At 55.1% G+C, this 17,225-nt stretch overlaps 1 protein-coding gene and 1 long non-coding RNA gene across 4 annotated transcripts in view; both read right to left on the bottom strand.

The window, feature by feature from the left end:
• Nucleotides 1-2,456: 2,456 nt before the first annotated feature.
• On the bottom strand, nucleotides 2,457-5,058 carry LOC104864428. The gene is made up of 3 exons (XR_780892.2): nucleotides 4,868-5,058; nucleotides 3,910-4,076; nucleotides 2,457-2,532 (listed from the first exon to the last, which is right to left on the bottom strand). It is a non-coding gene; the product is annotated as an uncharacterized LOC104864428 (long non-coding RNA).
• Nucleotides 5,059-11,306: 6,248 nt separating this feature from the next.
• The window catches only part of Ncs1 (neuronal calcium sensor 1), a 29,781-nt gene continuing 23,862 nt past the window's right edge, over nucleotides 11,307-17,225 (bottom strand). For 2 of the 3 annotated variants that reach the window (XM_010627360.2, XM_010627361.2), the window contains exons 6-8: nucleotides 17,026-17,103; nucleotides 15,504-15,621; nucleotides 11,307-11,388 (exon numbers count right to left, since the gene is read on the bottom strand). In XM_010627360.2, coding sequence (XP_010625662.1) covers nucleotides 15,523-15,621; nucleotides 17,026-17,103 — 177 coding nt within the window. In that variant the 3' untranslated portion in view covers nucleotides 11,307-11,388; nucleotides 15,504-15,522. Of the gene's footprint in view, nucleotides 11,467-15,503; nucleotides 15,622-17,025; nucleotides 17,104-17,225 lie in introns of all 3 variants that reach the window. The other variant, XM_010627359.1, reaches the window with a different exon arrangement.

Here is a 17,225-nt window from a genome sequence, read left to right as displayed (position 1 = left end):
CTTTGACGAAAGCAGAGAATTGTAAAAGCAACCAGATTAAAAATGTTTAGATTAACGGTGCCTGGGACTGAGTCCCAAGAAATTCTATTTGGAAAATCTGAAGAGAAATGGTGCTCCCAGCCCAGACAATGAGCTATGACCTTCTGAGCACAAAGCGAAGCTGCTTGCCAAAGGCCAAGATTTATGGGACAGACTCTCTTACCAAAGGGAATCTGATTATTTTCTTCTGACATTTCGTGGGAACCAGGCCACACTGCAGGGACGAAAGCCTCTCGCCAAAACGGGCAGTGCTCACCGCACACTCAGGCAACACACACTCCGCCGAGTACACTGGCTGTGAGTTTGGGCCGTCCAAAAATCACCTTCGGGAGCCCTCCTTCTGAGGCTTAGCGGAAAGCAGACCTCGTCTCTTGTACGGAGCTCAGGTACCAAATACTCGCTTTCCCATCCTCCTTTGCAGTAGAGGCAGTAGTGTCACAAGATCTGCCTACCCAGCCTCAGGGTCTGCAGCCAGAGTCACGAAGCAGCTGGTGGCCCTTACTGGCACTGGTGCCAAAATTAAGTTCCTGGCATCACAGGGGCAGCAATGATACGGTCATCAGAGCAGGGCCGTGATGGCGTCAGCACTTGTTTCTGCTTGGGTAGCACCAAGCATAATTTTATAGTTCACACGTGAGCACCCACTAGCACTGTTTCAGTCAGCAAAATGTGGCTTATATTGTTTGCGGTTAAGGATGCTGCACCATTCCTTTGAGTAATGGAGCCCCATAGACATCAAAGCCATAATGATCGTGTGACCTGGAGTAACCAATCATATTGTTGCAACTCTCCAGCCATAGTGATTGGTCCAAATATGGACACATGACCCAGTCAGAGCCAATCAACATCGTTATTGCTTCAGGGGGCTGAGACGGGAAGGGTAGGAACGGGGCCTGCTGAGGGCCGTGCCTACCCCAAGGAAGAGCCTGGGTTTGGAGGCTCAAACAGCAGAGAGGGATAGAGGGAAGCCTGGCACCCTCGGAGGCCCTGCTCCCATAACACTTTCAGCATGCGTTATTGAGCAAATGCCCAATAATCGCCGCATCCAGCAAGCTGTTGTTACTAGCGATCCCTCTAGTTCCTTCCCTCTTGCAGCTCAGGCAGCGCAGCGGTGGGAAGAGGCGGCTGAGGACCTGGGCTGGGCCTTTTCCTCTGCTTTCCAAACCGCTGTGTAAGGCCCCACCCCAAGGGGACCCTCCCAGCTCGGTAAATTTGAAAGAGGAAAAGACACATTTTTTACATGAAAACAACTGCACCGCTTAGGGCTCCGGGGAAGCGCTGCTCTTCAATAGTGAAAGAGCCCCCCCACTCCCAGGGTGCAGCCTCCTGGCCAAGTCTCCCCTCCTGGCACAGGGAGCTCAACCTCAGGCTCCTGGGGGGTGTCCTCAGGCCAAGGCCTTGAATTGGATAGCTTGGCCTCTGCCTGACCTTCAGGCCTCACTCAGGGAGGTGCACAGCTGAAAGAAACTCACGTGTGACTCAGAGGCAGCAGAGGCTCAGGTTGGTCCCTGCTGAAGACGCTTGTAGCATTAGGGGAAGGGACGCCCCATAACACTGCAAAACCTCCCAAGAGGCTCCCCTGAGGGCCTCTCGGCTTGTGGCAGCCTCTCCAAATTTCCCTTTCTCTGCCTGACTCTGCTGTCCTCTCCCTTCCCAACCTATTATCTTTCTTGTAGAGCAATGAGCTAATCCCAGCACTTGGGAGGCTGAGGCGGGAGGATCACCTTGAGTTGGAGGCCAACCTGGACTACATAGTGAGTTCAAGGCCAGCCTATATATAGCAAGGCCCCCATCTCAGAAAAAAAAAAAACTTTCTGCCCTCTTGGCCTCAGAGTTTGCAGCCAGTCACAAAGAAGCTGGTGGCCCTTACTGGCACTGGTGCCAAAATCAAGTTCCCGGCATGACAGGGGCAGCAATGAGCCATAGGCCATCAGAGCAGGGCTGTAATGGCATCAGTAGTCATTTCTGCTTAAGCATAAGCAGAATTATGCACCAAGTATAATTCTATACAAAGGACCCACTTGGGGACCAGTCCTTAATCAGACCCATCGTGGAAAGGGGCTCCTTCCCTCCCACCAGATCTGCACGGTTACAGAACGCATAAAAAAGAAGGGAGTCCTGAGCCCTACTGCACATCATGCTCAGTGAAAGAGACCAGACACAGGCCAGGTGTGCCCATGCACGTCTGTAATCCCAGCACTCTAGGAGGCCGAGGCAAGAGGATTTCAAGTTCAAGCCCAGTCCGGACAAGTTAATGAAACTATGTCTCTAAATGAAAAATAAAAAGGGCTAGGGATATAGCTCAGCACAAAGGCCCTGGGTTTAATCTGCAGTACTAGGAGAAAGGACAGGGCAGGGCAGAGCGAGTCCACTTTGAGCAGATGCTGGTCTGGTAGTCTTTTGACCTTGTGACAGGCGGTGCATGCAGTGGCTCTGGGGGGTGCAGCCCATGATAGAGCTGGGTGTTGTGGCGCATGCCTGCAATCCAGGAGGCTGAGACAGGAGGATCATGAGTTCCAGGCCAGCCTGGGCTACATGGTGAGTTTGAGGCCCACCTGGACTACACAGAAAACACTCTTTGCCTGTGAGGACAAAGACCATAATTCCCTGATCCACAACAGCCAGGAGGCGGTGCCTTCTCCCTGGCATTGGCACAGAGTGGTCTCTTCACCCCTGAAGGGTGCCTAGTGTTTTTCGATGCTTCAGCGGTGGGTCCAGGGCAGAGCAGGGGCAGGGCACAGCGAGACCCTCCCTCAGCCGCGGCTGGCACAGAACAGGCTTTGACCTCAGGTCCTTTCCCCAGGGTAGACTTGGAACGGGGTGTGGAGCACAGCCTGGGCAGGGGCCCCAGGAATGACAAAGCCAAGAGCCACAAGCCAGGCCCATGCCGGGCCAAGCGTAGGCATGGCGACACGGGAGTGCACAGGGAGGTGGGACATCAGGGCCCCCCGATCCTGAGGATCTCCGCATGGTTTCCCTGCAGCTCACCCACAACTGGGAGAAATGCGCCTGTCATCCCCACGGCCCAGATGGGGAAACCGTGCAGCCCCATCCAACACCGGGTCACCCACCCCACAGCCATGCTGGTGGGCAGAGGGGACGCCAGCCACCAGTCAGGCTGCGCAGGAGGCAAGGGTGTGGCCAGGTCCCGGGCTCCCCTGTGTCACCAGGGTGTCTCGGCCACTGACATTCTGCCGCGGCAGGGAGAGGACAGAAGCCCGCGGAGGCTGCCCCTGGGTGCCCACTTCCAGGGAGCCAAGCATCTGCCTCATCTCCCTCTGCACGAAGGCACTGCAGCTGGCCACCGCGGCACACACCCACCATCCCAGCACTTGGGGAGGCTGAGGCAGGAGAGTGAGTTCAAGCCCAGCCTGGGCAATTTAGTGACTTAGATGCCGTCTAAATAAAAAAAAAAATTAAACAACAACAACAAAAAACAGCTGGGTTGTAGCTCAGTGCAAAGGCCCTCGATTCAGTCCCTGAACACACATACACACACACACACACACACACATGGAGGCTTTTCCCCATGCCAGGATGGAAAATCCCAGCCTCTGGGAAGTGCTGGTTCTCAGCCACCCACGGAGAGGACAACAGGCCAAAGGTGATGAGTCACAGGACAGTGGCTATCGAGGGGCTGTGTCCAGGAGGCTGGGCCTCCGGCCCCTACCCGGCCGTCCACTGGCTGTGTGGCCCTAGGCAAGTCACCCAACCTCTGTGATTCAGGTCCATCGGTCTCCTTGACCAGAAATGGAAATGGTGACAGCAGCACCTTGGGCCCGCACAGCACAGAATCCAGTGGCCCAGGACCTGGCAGACCCGAGTAGGACTCCCCCACCCCGGCCAGCCCTGCCCCTGCCCAGCACCCACCTCCTTCTGCACCTCCAGCTCCCTCCTGCCTCAGGATCCCCGGATGGGCTCCTTCCGAAGACCTCGGGCAACTGGCTGAAGCTGCTCCAAATGCCTTGCCCCTTCCCAGAGCCAGGAAGCCCCTTGGTGAGCCGGGAGAGCGGAAATGTGAGGTGTAATACTAGGACCTGTCCGAAGGGGGTGCTGTTGTAAGGATTAAACGTGATATGGCAGGGAACCGAGAGCCACAGCGTCTAGGGTTGGCTACTGTGAGTACAGGACTCGTACTGTCACCCCTTGGCTGTTAATGCAGGCAGTTATGGAGAAGAGCCAACCTAGCTGGGTGTGTGGCACTCGCCTGACAACCCAGCTATTCAGGAAGCTGAGGCAGGAGGATCACCAGTTCACGGCCAGACTCTGTTTCAGGGTGAAATAAAAAGGGCTGGAGTTGCTCGGTGGTGAGCCCTGGCCTAGTGTGTGAGAGGCTCTGGGTTCCATCCTCACCACAGGAGAGAGGGAGAGAAAGAGACAGACACACAGATAGACACATCTTCTCAGTCTTTCCAAGAAACGGAAAGTGCCTCCGTGCTGTGTGCTCAGAGTACCTGTGCAGTGCCCATGCCACCTCCTGGAGGTGACCTCATGGCCTCTTCTTTCTGTACGGATTCGCTCACTAGAAAAATCTGATGCTTCAGTCACTCATCTCAGCTGCGTTCCTCTCGCCCTGCGTCTCCTTTTAGATAGGTATGAAGCCACATAGAATAAAGGACTACATTTCCCAGTCTCCCTTGTGGCTGAGCATGGTCATGTGAACCAATTCTAACCAATAGGGTGCCCACAATGCCCACCTGTGTCTGGCGTTCTAGAGTGTGTGTGTGTGTGTGTGTGTGTGTTGCACCTTTGACCCAGGCTGCACATGCAAGGCCTGAGATTGGGGTTATGCCTGCTGAACACTTACATACTGGGCTCTTGTCCATACCTCCAGAAGCTGAGGACCCTATTTAGCTTCCAACTTCTCCCTAGAAACCCCTTTGACAATGTCTGTGTTGTATTCTATGATGAGATTTGGCAGCTTTGGTTCAGAATCTGAATCTCAGGGTGGGCCTGCATTTCCCTGGTGATGGGGTGCTTCCGTCTCTCAGGCTGGCCCTCGGCACCTGCACCCCAGGCAACGTCCCAGCCTGGTCTGTGACCTGACACAGCACATCAGTGTGGTCTTCAGGATCCTGAAGTCACAGGGACGTCCTCCAGCATCACAAAGGCTTGCCTTCTCCCCCGCCCCTGGGACAGCCGACGTCCAGCAATTACCCTGAGACCAGCCCTTAGCCTAGCATAGTGGTAAAAACTTGACTGTTGCCCAGTTTGTTTCCTGAACCCCCAAAACACCTATTTCCTCTTCATCACATCCTCACCCTCAGGATCTGTTTTCGTGAATGGCTTCTTTGGGGTCTCTGGGAAAAGGGTCCGTTATGTGAGGCAGGAGACTGAACAGACTGTGAGGACCGGTCCTAAGTCCTGAGCCCCTGGTAAAGTCCTTCCTGAGCCCAGCCTGGGGCCACCCTGCCCTGCCCCTTCGCCATGGCTTCCCAGTGGCTGAAAACCCAATTGGCCTCGTTTTCTGGGATCTCCCTGGGTCCCCTGGTGATCCAGAGCCTCTGGATCCCTGTCCTTCAGCAAGAGGAAAACATCCCCCAGAATCCGTCTGGCTGAGCTGCCCATCGTGAACCTTGGGGTAGAGGGGTCCTCGGAAGGAAGGAAAAGGGCTGGGAAGACACGCGTGCGAGGGCGAGACATCGCACACTACACCTGCAGTCTTGCATTAGATGACTTTGGCAAACATTGAGGATTTATAGGCGAATATCTGTAGGTGGCATGGAATCATTTAGAGTGACCGGAGGGTCAGTCTGTTGGGACACAGGCCCCAGATGGCTTAAATGAGTTGGAAATATATTATCTTCCTTGTCACAGTCCCAGTGTTGACAGCCCAGGACCGGTGTGGTAGCTTCATAAGCTCGGGGATCTGGTTCTAGGAAGACCTGGTCCCAACCTACAGAAAAGAAAAGACGGGAGGGAGGTAGGACTGGTCACTCTCATCCCATTGGCTAGCACTGTGTCACATCACCATGTTCAGCACCCCACCCCGCCAGGAGGCTGGGAAATGTAGTCCTTTATTCCACATGGCTAAAAAGAGACGTAGGGAACAAGTAGAAGGCTCTGTAACACCTACTTAAACTCATTTTACCTAAACTCAGGTGACTTTCAAGGCCCTTTCCATGCCCACTGCCCTGACCAAGTGCTGCAGTCCAGAATTCCCGGAGCAAGACAGCCCCATCACCATTTTTGTTTTGTTTTGTTTCTTTGAGACAGAGTCTCACTATGTAGCTCCTGCTAGACTTGAACTCACTATTTAGCCCAGGCTGGCCTTGAACTACCGGCGATCCTCCTGCCTCAGCCTACTGAGTGCTGAGATTACAGGTCTGTGCTACCATGCCTAGCTTAGTATCTTAAATATAGCTATTCTGAGCACATTTTTTTTTTCTGGTACCGCGAATCAAACTCGGATCCTTGCCCTTGCAAGGCAGGCGGCAGAACCACTGAGCTAAATCCCCTTAAATATGCAGTTATTAAGGTTTACACCTGAGAGTGTGTTTATTAGCACCAAGAATGGTAGAAATTCCGTTGTGCAGGAATTAAGACTGCAAAGACTCACACTGCGGGGTCTCCATTTTTACCACTGGCAGACAGAACCCATGGCCAAGTCAGGCGGGGACTCTGATTCTGGAAACCACACTGCCCGGATTCTGGAGAAGTCCCACCAGGCCAAGCAGCGCTGAGGGTGCCCCTGAGGTGGGAGGTGTGTCAGGTCCTCCGGCTCTGCCGCCACATGGCTGGTGCTGAAGATTTCCTTCACAGTAACGCAAGCAGCTCAGTTTTACAGGCAGAGGCTGGTCCTGGTGTAGGCAGTGATCTTGTCAACCCACATGCTTCCCGTGAACTCCAAAAGCCTGAGCCTAGAGCAACAGATTTCTTCTGTTTTTGAGCATTGGACCCAGGTGTTCACACTGGGTTACATGCCTAGCTCTTACTTAAAAACTTTTTTTTTTTTTAATTTTGAGACAGGGTCTTCCCATGTTGGCCTTGAACTTGGGATCCTCCTGCCTTGGCCTCCTGAGTACCTAGAATTACAAGTGTGCATCAGTCTGCCCAGCTAAGAACAATAGATTTCTAAGTGGCAATTACTCTCTTGGCTTGCTGTTGCCCTTTATCATCCCCTGAATTAATGTGTCCACCTCAAGCTCCAAAGTAAGGACTGTCACTTCTCTGATCCCTTGTGTCCAACAGGGCAGGCCCAGACACACTAAGCAAGCAAGGTCACCGTCCAGAGTGGAGAGGAGGCTCCCCCGAGATCCCAGGTCCCACCGAGGGCAGCAGTTACCCACCTCCCGTCCTGTCCCAGCCTGTGGGGTCAGCCACCCGCCTCTGGGCTCTGGGCACCCAGGACAGCACAGGAGAAGAAGTCTCACGCAGGTGAGCAGAGGATCAGCCAAAGCCCTGGGCCAGGGGTGTCCTACAGCGCCAGGGGCTCTCAAAGTGCCACCCACGCCAGCGATGTCAGCCAAGCTGAGAATCTGTCGGGAATCCAGCTCCTCAGGCCCAGCCCAGCTCCAACCAAACTACCTTGCAAGAACACCGGGATGAGCCCCGGGCCTTCTCACTGAGCTGCATCCCCAGCCAATTTTTGAGTCAGGGTTTCCCCAGGCTGCCCAGGCTGGGATCCAACTTTCAGTCCACCTGCCTGCCTCAGCCTCCCAGAGTGCTGGGATTACTAGCAGGCACCACCTTGTCCAGTTTCACAAACTTAAGGCAGCCATGGCCCTGGAATCCCACCAGCCAGAGCAGGGGGAAGGAGATACCAGATCTGCGCCCTGCTGCCGCCCTCCCCACTCCCTGTGTCCGGGCTTCCTCCCAGGGACACTGGGCTGGGAGGGAGGGCATCAATGAAGCAAAACAGAGAAACAGAAACAGACAAAAGCAACAGCCCACACGCAGCGAGGACAGGTCCAGGAAGTGTATTTAATTGCGTGATGCAGATGACATACAGAGGGCACATGGCAGCGGCCAGGGTGTGCAACACAGCCCTGTCACTCCAGCCTGCACTGCCAGGCAAGGGCCTCCCCCGGCCCAGAGACACAGACAGGACGGCACCCCGAAGAGACTGAGGGGGGGCGCTGGGAAGGCAAGCGGGAAAGGACACGAACAAGCACAGCCGGGTCACACTGCTTCCTCCCTTTGTCACCCCGAGTCCTTCTCAGCGGCCTGGGGAGGTGGGCAGCTTCCCATGAGGGGATGGAGAAACTGGGGGCCGCACCCCAAGTCCGGGAGGAAGTGGCGGCTGGGGAGACGGGGAGAACATCCTGCGGGGACGAGCCTGGAGGCCAATAGCGAAACAGAGATGGGACCAGTTGTTTATTCAACAAAAGCCTTTTATTCATCCAAAAAGTAACCACTGGGTTTATTCCGCAGATATTTTTAAAAAAATAATAAGGGAGGGAGGAAGGGCAAGATTTCCCATCGCTGCCCTTGGGCCAAATGACTTGCTAGCCCCTGGGACGACCACGCAGATGGGCACCTGGATGACACCCAGCCATCAAGCTGCCCAGGGAGCCCAGGGCCGGTCCATCCTGGAACTCCACCCCTGCTGAGCGGGGTGGGAGCCCCCAGATGCCGTCACCGCTTATCACCACCAGGGGGCAACCCCGCACATTCTTGGAGCCTGTCCTGGGGACCCTGCCCTGGGAAGGTGTGGCGGCTTTCCCCTTGGCAGGACATCTGGGGAGGCTTCCGGGGTCCCCACGCGCCCTTCCCCTCCTCCCCCAAGAAGAGACAATGTCCCCAAGAGCCCAGGGACTCCCATCTGGGACATGAGCTGTCAAACCACAAAGCGCTTCAGAAGAGACGTCAATACAGAGATGACAGACATTCACCTGGATGTTATTTTAAATGTTGCCTGGTTAAATATTGGAAAACTGTGACATTTCAGAAGTCACCACCAACACAAAGTGGGAAGCAGATGCTGGAGAAGAGGCTGGTCCCTGCCCAGGCCCCCGGGACTCGCGGCCTGGCCCCCAGCAGGGACATCACCTGGGGCGGGGCTGCAAGTGCGAAGCGGGTTGGGGTCAGGCCCTCGGGATGTTCAGGGTGGCCTGCGACTCTGAGGGCTCCACCTCATTTACAGGCCAGGTGACAGGAAGGGACAGAAATTGGCCTGCAGTGGAAATGGCCAGTGTACAGCACCCCGCCAGGAAGAGGGTGTCCCTGCGGGCAACTCTGGGCTCAGGCAGGGCACACTGGGCCGCCATCCTCAAGGACAGCACCTCCAAGACCAAAGCCACACCTGTGGCTCCAACGGACAGGAAAGTGCTGGGGGAGGGCCCAGGGAGGAGCTGGGCGGTGGGAGGGGATGAGCACTAGCCCTGGACAGACCTGGGCCACGCGCCGCTGGCCCTCGATGCCTCAGGAGCAGCCAGCAGCAGCCTCCCCATTCCCACCCAACCAGGGAGGCCAGGGAGGCTTCCGGGAGGCAGAAGGTGGCCTGGGAAGGGGCCCAAGGTCATCCTGTCAGCCCCCGGCCACACAGCCACCCCTGCCCTGGGGTGCTGGCAGAGCAGGTGGAGGCGCCGCAGTGCTCAGCATGAGGCTCAGACCCCCGGCTGCTGGCTGAGCAGGAAGCCACCCTGTGGAGCCACCAAAGGCCCACCCTTCAAAGTCACCTCTGAGGGTGGCCTCCTTGCTCCCCATCCCTTCGGGACCTGGAGCTGATGGTGGAGACAGAAAGCAGCTGAAGGCTCTGCCCCATGGCAGGAAATGCCATCCTCTGGTTGGCAGCAGGGACCAAGGGGTCCTTGGCAGGACGGCTCCCACCTCCTGGGACAGAGGTGAGGACGGAGAAGCTCTCAGAGCAGGACGGAAACCAGCTCTGTCCCTCTTGGGGGTGGCACAGGAGACCATGCTCTTTGGCGAACAGAAGCAAGAACCCCAGTCTGAACTTCCCCGGCAGCGAGGCCACTTCCGGCCTGGGGCCTCCCTCATACAGATGAGCTCTGGGCCCAAGAAGGGGCTCAAGAATCCGGGGGCCGGGGAGCACTGCGGGGCGTCGCAGGTGTCATCAGACACACCAGCAACCCACAGCTGCGACACGTCTGAAGGCTCGTGCAAGACAGAGGGGCGGAGCTGCAGCGGGCCTGGCGACTCAGCCGTAGGCCAGAGCCACAAACACAGGAACTAAATCCCAGGCTCCGCATTCTACACCATCAACCTAGAAAAGGGCTCCAGGCTGGACCGTCCAGGCCTCCCTCCCAGGCCTGCTAAGTCGGGCAGCCGGGGCCAACAGGCCACAGGGTGGCCTGCAGCCACAGAGCAAGGGGCAGGCTCAGCTCCTGACCTCGGGTCCAGGGTCATCGGATGCTCCTGGGGCCGCCTCTGGGGCCACCCCTGACTCAGTCAGCCGTGAGGAGCGGGCACCTCTCTCCCCACGTCCCTCCTGTGCAGAGCGCAACGAGGCAGGACGCCGTGTGGTCTTCTGCGGGAGGCGTCCGGAAGGCCGGAGTCTGGAGGACTCGGGGGCAGCGTTCAACACCCTCCTGCCACCGTCCACGAGAAAGTGGATGGGCGGCCCCTTTCCCGCACCGCTGCCTGTGCAAAGCAAGAGTGAGGAAAGTGGAAAAGTGCTGCTGTCCACCCTTAGTTTAAGAGAGAAGTGTCACGGGCTCAGAGGAGGGCGGGGAGCAGCCGGGCCAAGGGTTCAGAAGGGGCCCCTGGGCAGGAGGAACAGTCCAGGAGCCGATCGGGGAGGGTCCGCCTGCCCCTGCGCAGACGTCAAGCACAGTATCTGAAAAGAGGAAAGAAATGTTGTTTGGCTTCTTGGCCGCTGCGGACCGGAACCTGCCGAGCGAGCGTGGCTCGGACACGTGAACGTTGGCCCGGGCAGCAGGAACATTAGCAACCAATAAATAAAGGGTGTCAGTTATGTATGAGGGTTTAAAAAAAAAACTCAATTTCCCCACAAAAGCACAATACTGCTATCACAAAAAATAACAGGCGTCACCAGCAACCGTCCGGGCCACTCCGAAGACGGCCGGGGGGGGGGGGGGGGGAGAGACCCAGCAGGTTCTGCACGTCCCGCCCAAGGCCATCTCCGAATCATCACTGTCTTCTACAAGGGAAGGTAGTTTTGTTTTCTTTTGTTTTGCTTCTTTTTTAAATGTCCGTTCGAAATTTAAAAATAAAACAAAAACCAAAGCGCACGCAGGCCAGCAGGAGGGAGGAGAGGCCGCGCCCCAGGCAGCAAATCGGTTCTGCGGAGGGCCGGGGCCTTCTCTGCTTGGGCTGTGGGCCGTCGTGTTCCAGACAAACGGAGGAGGTGCAGGGGCAGGAGAGCCGGCGGCGGGTGGATTCGGAGGCCGGGTGGCACGGGGTGGAGACACAAGTGCTCCCAGGCGTCTGGAAGACACAGCCGGTGAGGCGGTTAGGGGGTCACATGGGGTCACCCGGGGCGAGCGGCAGTCGGGGTCACAAGTCCTGAAAATGTGCATAAGACCGGGCATGTAGCACATGCCTGTGATCCCAGCACTCGGGAGGCTGAGGCAGGAAGATTGGCACGGGTTCAAGGCCAGCCTGGACTACCTAGTAAGACCCCGTCTATACATAAATAAACACAAATAAATAAATAATAAATACAAATGAGCTAGGGGTGTAGCTCAGTGGCAGCACACCTGCCTGACAAGCACAAGGTCCTGAGTTTGATTCCCGGTACAGGGGGAGCAGTGCATCACCTCGGACCCCTCCTTTGGGGTGGACACATTTCTCCCTAAGAAGAGTGAGATATTCACCCCAATAACCTCTGTCATAGCAAAAATATAAAGGGAGAAGGGGTGAAAACATCAGGGGACTGACTGAGTAAATTAGGATATGCCCATAGGATCAACTCATTTCTGACCATTCAAACAGTGTATGGAGCCAGACCCAGGGCACGTGCCTATGATCCCAGCATTCTGAGAGGCTGAGACAGAAGGATCAAAAGTTCAAGCCCAGCCTGGGCAATGTAACATAAAGGCCCTGTATAAAAAAAAAAAAAAAAAAAAAAAAGTAGCGTTTTTGTTTTTAGTTTTTGCTTTTTTTTTTGAGATAGGATCTTGCTATGTAGTTCAGGGTTGGCCTTGAACTCACAGAAATCCTCCTCTCAGCCTTCTGAGTGCTGGGATTATAGACCTGAGCCACTATGCCTGGCTTCTAAATTTAAAAAAGAAATCTTGGGATGGGGATTTAGTTCAGTGGCATGACAGCTGCCTTGCAAATAAAAAGGTCCTAAGTTCCATCCCCGGTACCAAAAAAGAAAAAAAATGAAAAAAAAAAAAAAAAGAAATCTTTAAAGGGCTGAAGATGTTGCTCAGTGCAAAGAACGTAGAGTCAGTCCTCAGTACCGAGACAGAAAACAAAACAGAACAAAAAAATGAGAAATAAAATCACCAATAAGCACACAGAAAGATGCACATCATCAGTCACTAGGGAAATGCACATCAAAATCACTGCGGTCCAGCCAGGCGTGGTGGTGCAGGCCTGTCATCCCAGCACTTGGGAGGCTGAGGCAGGAGGGATTGCTGTGAGTTGAGACCAGCCTAGGCTACATAGTGAGTTCCAGGTCAGTCTCAACTACACAGTGAGACCCTGTCTCAAAAAAACAAACAAAAAAAAACAAAAAATCGCTTAGGTCCATGGGGTGGTGCCACCACCTGCGTCGAAAGCTCAAGGTCTTGAGTTCAATCCCTTGTACCAAGAAAAAGAAATCACTGAGGTACAAGCACAGCTACTTGGATGGCTACCATTTAAAAATAAAAAAGGAAGGAAAGAAAACAAGAATGGGCCAGGATGCGGAGGACAGGAACCCTCGTCCCCCGCCGGTGGGGTGTGAAATGGTGTAGCCCTGTAGCCAGCAGCTTGGTGATTCCTCAGTTACACAGTCATCACTCAGCAAGGAGCCCAGGCACTTACCTGTCACCCCAGCACTCCAGGAGGCTGAGGCAGGAGAGTTTCAAGTTTGAGCCAAGAATGACTGACTTAGCAACTCTCAAAAATTACAAAAGGACTGGGGATGTGGCTCAGTATGAAGGCCCTGGGTTCAATCACCAGTACAAAAAAAAAATTACCCTGTGGCCCAACAACTCCAGTCCTAAATATATAACAGTACCTAAAGAAACAAAAGTAGATAGAAAAGAAACATCTGAATACAGCAGACAACTGCCTGGCCATGGACAGGGTCGACACCCTGGTGCCACGACGTGGGTGAGCTGCTCAAATGAACGCACAGTAAATGAAAAAAGCCAGACATGCTGCATCACGTAGCACCCGATTCCTTTTCTATACAACATGCAGATTAGGTCAATCCAGAGAGACAGCAAACAGACTGTGGTCACCCAGGGCTGGGTGAGAGGGAGATGGAGAGAAACCAGCCCACAATACAGAATTTTATTTTAGAATAAAGCAAATGTTTCCAGGAGCGGTGGTGCATGCCCGTAATCAAACCACTTGGGAGGCTGAGGCAGGAGGTTCACTGCAAGTTCAAACCCAGCCTGGGATACACAGTGACCTCAAGACCAGCCTGAACTACACAGTGAGACCATGTCCCAAGGCGGGGGGGCAATTTTTTGCATTATGTCAGTTTCACCTCGATAAACTAATTTTTAAAAGAACATGGGGTAGGGCCAGGGATTTGGCTCAGTGGTTCTGCCACCTGCCTCACAAATGCTAAGGGCCTGAGTTCGATCCCCGGTACCAAAAAATAATTAAATTAAATAAAAGAACATGGGGTATAGTCACATCATACACAGATCTTTCCCATAACCACCCTGCAGCCATGCTGAAATGACATGACCCTGCTCACCCCTCATTGAACGGCAGCCAGCGTCCGACCCAGGAAGGTGAACTCCTGATTGGTGGGAGCTTGAATACATTATGCTGTTGCCTGGGCTGGCCTCACACCTGTGACCCTCCTGAGTCTCGGACTGCAGGTGTGCGCCGTCTCAGCCAGGTGCACTCCTCCTCCCCTTGTGATGGTTTGAGAAGCTTCCATTCTTTGCAGTGCAAGAAGCTTTGACTGAGCTACAACTCATGTAAAAGAATGTTCACCATGTATCACAGCCGCTGGTTAAAAGCCACAAAGGTAGGCGGCGGGGTGGGGGGGTGGCACACGCCTGTAATCCCAGCCCTCAGGAGGCTGAGGCAGGAGGACTCCTGTGAGTCTGAAGCCAGCCAGGACTATATAGTGCATTCCAGTCCGGCCTGAATTATGGAGTGAGAGCTTGTCTCACACAAAACAGTAACAAAAGGCTGCGGCTCTCGTCTCGGGCTCTCTGGGAAAACGCATCACAAGGCAGTGGCCAGGCTGTAGGGAGCTCTGCACAGAATAGATGGAGAGGGACCACGGCTGCTATGCCACGTGAGTGGGCTCAGAAGAAGACCCCTGCCCTGCCAGCTTCCGGATGAAACCACACAGCCCTGACCAACAGCTGGCAATTTTTCTAGTCTGCCTGGGATGGAAGGTTTCCTGGGACACTGGACCTCCAGTGCTACACAGAGATCTCCTGGGCAAAGTGGAACGGCTGGTCACACTCTGACAGCCCCACTGCTCCCTCGGGAGTGACCTGGGCTCAGGGGTCTCTAAGCTGCTGTTCTGTGCCACTGCGGTATGCAGCAATAGACAATGACCACAGCGCTTCAAAAAAAAAAACAAAAACAGATCATATGGATGATATACACAGGACGAGCAAGGTGATGGTATACATCAGAGACGAGCAAAATAAAACTGCAACAGCCAGGTGTGGTGCCACATGCCTGTCATCCCAGCACTTGGGAGGCTGAGGCAGGAGGATTGCTACAAGTTCAAAGCCAGCCTGGCTCACAGTGAGTTCGAGGCCAGTGTGAACTATACAGCAAGACCCCGATTTAAAAAACCAAAAAAATAAAGTAAGATTACAACAAGCCACCAGCACAGCTAAAATTCAAGAGAGAGAGAAAATAGCTAATGCTGTCAAGGACATGGGGCAGTGGACCTTTGTACACGACTCATGGGAATATAAAATGGTTCTGCACTTGGAAAACGGTGCCATCTCCCACAGGTGAGTATGCACAGACCCCGCGTCCCAGAAACTCCGCCCTTTGCTCCACACCAGCAGAACGCACACAGCCGTTCAGGAAAGACAGAGCCGCTCACTGCAGGACGAGCCCTTGGGCTTCCTTCCCATCCAACGCCCCAGGCCACTACTGAGGATGTGGCAGGAAGAGGAAAGAAAGATAAGAAGGCAAGAAGGGAGCGATCTTCACCGGGAGGGCAGCAGGGTCGCAGAGAGCCGGGAGCTGGGTCTTCTGACGGCTGCCCGGGCAGGGGATGGGACGACGCTCCTGCCCTCTGGGGCCCTCATCTGGCTGAGAACTCAGAATCCAAGGTCCCTTCAGCCAGGAAGCTCATTTGCAGGCGATCGCAAGCGCTGCATCGAAGCGCCGAAGCAGAGGGACGCCCCCACGTGACCCCGGAGAGCCAGGCACTTGGCCGCCCCACTCACCCCAGCTGTGGGCCCTGGGCTATACCAGCCCGTCATAGAGGGACAGCGCCTGCACGATGGAGGGGTCCGCCTTGGAGCCTTCCTGGAACTCCTGCAGCGTCAGCTTCCCATCCGCGTTCTGTGGGCAGAGAGAGGCGGCTGAGGTGGGGACCCCAGGCAGTCGGGTCAGGAAGACGGGTCCTCGCTGCCCGCGGTACCACGGCACAGACCCCGGGCCACCGGAGACCTGGTGGGGAGGTGGGGGACTCCGCGCTCGGCAAACCAGGGGCCCCAGGTGCTGTGCTTTTCGTTGCTGCAGTCCGTCCCAAGGGCTAAGAGCCTGCGTGTTTCTCTGAGGTCACCTTGGGAAGGCACATCAGCCATCCCAGGGGACACAGATCTGGGAGGTCAGATCCCCGCCCCGCACAGGTGGCTCCAGGATCTGCCCCATCCTCCAAAATTGGCGGGGGGGGCTTGAGGATGTGGTTTTACGGAGCCATCACTGCCTTGGCAAGCAGCAGCCAATCCACAGTGAGAAGCTGCTGTTGCTTCTCTGCGATCTGTCGACAAACCCGATTATCACCAGGAGGCCGGCTCCAAATCTCCTGTTTTTAATTTAGAAATTGCCAGCCTCGGGCTCTGGCTTTCAGGGCCCACAGCTGTGCCCGGCCATTGGGCGCACGAACCTTCAGTCCCGGAGATTTGTATTCTCCTACTGAAGCACCCAGGACTGGCGTCATGGCCACTGCCAACAGCACAGCTTCCAGGGGACGGGGCTGTCACACACACGCGCATGCACACCGCCACTTTTTCTTCTTCTGCAGGGCCGGGGGCCCTTGCACCTGCTGGCCAAGCACTCACCACCAAGGCACAGTCCGGCCGAGCTGCCACATTTTATTGTTTAACATGTGAATAATGAAGCTTGTGTAATACTGGGTCACACTTTGACAGCTGCATTCCAAAAGAAGCCGCTTCTCTTTTGATCCTATGGGTTTTATCTCATGCAGTGAAAGCTTTTATTCTGAGAAGTCCCTAGGTGTCTCCAAAATGCCAAAAAGGACAACAGGAAGAAGGGGAGGAAGGAGTATGAGGAGGAGGAGGAGGAGATGGAAGAGGAGATGGAGAAGGAGGAAGAAAAAGAAGAGGAAGAGGAGGAGGAGGAGAAAGAGGAAGAAAAAACAGAAAATAAATAGGCTTGGTGAGTGCTGTAATCCTAGCACTCAGGGAGGCTGAGGCAGGAGGATCATTCCAAGTTCAAGAAGGCCAGCCTGAACTACATAGCCAGACCCTGTCTCAAAAGACAACAAACAAGTAAATAAATAAAAGCCAAAGACATGCTGGGGAAACTTAAAAGTCTGCACATTCAGGGCCTGGGATTTAGCTCAGTGGTTTTGCCCACTGCCTCAAGAGCACAGACCCAAGTTCGATCCCCGGTACCAAAAAGCAAAGTCTGCACATTCCGTGGAAGTGGCCGCCAGTCGGTGGCCGTGACACTAGCCAGTCTCCTAGGGGTCAGCGGCAAAGCCAGGCCAGAGTCCCTTACCTTGTCCATCATGGCAAAGATCCGGTCCACCCTCTTCTCGGGCGTGTTCTCCTCCTCCGGCAGCTCCACGGTGTTCCCCTGCGGGGGCAACGCGGCACTCAGGGCTCCACATGGGACTCGCCTCTCCCTCCCTCTCCACCCCTGCTGCCGCCCCGCTCCTCCCCACTTAGACCCCGCCCCAGCGATGTCCACGGCACCCC

This window comes from Fukomys damarensis, unplaced genomic scaffold (genome assembly GCF_012274545.1).
Source record: "Fukomys damarensis isolate Sample0158 unplaced genomic scaffold, DMR_v1.0_HiC HiC_scaffold_36, whole genome shotgun sequence".
NCBI classification, from domain to species: domain Eukaryota; kingdom Metazoa; phylum Chordata; class Mammalia; order Rodentia; family Bathyergidae; genus Fukomys; species Fukomys damarensis.
The sequence above is the reverse complement of the archived record's forward strand: the minus strand, read 5'-3'. Positions and strand labels throughout refer to the sequence as shown.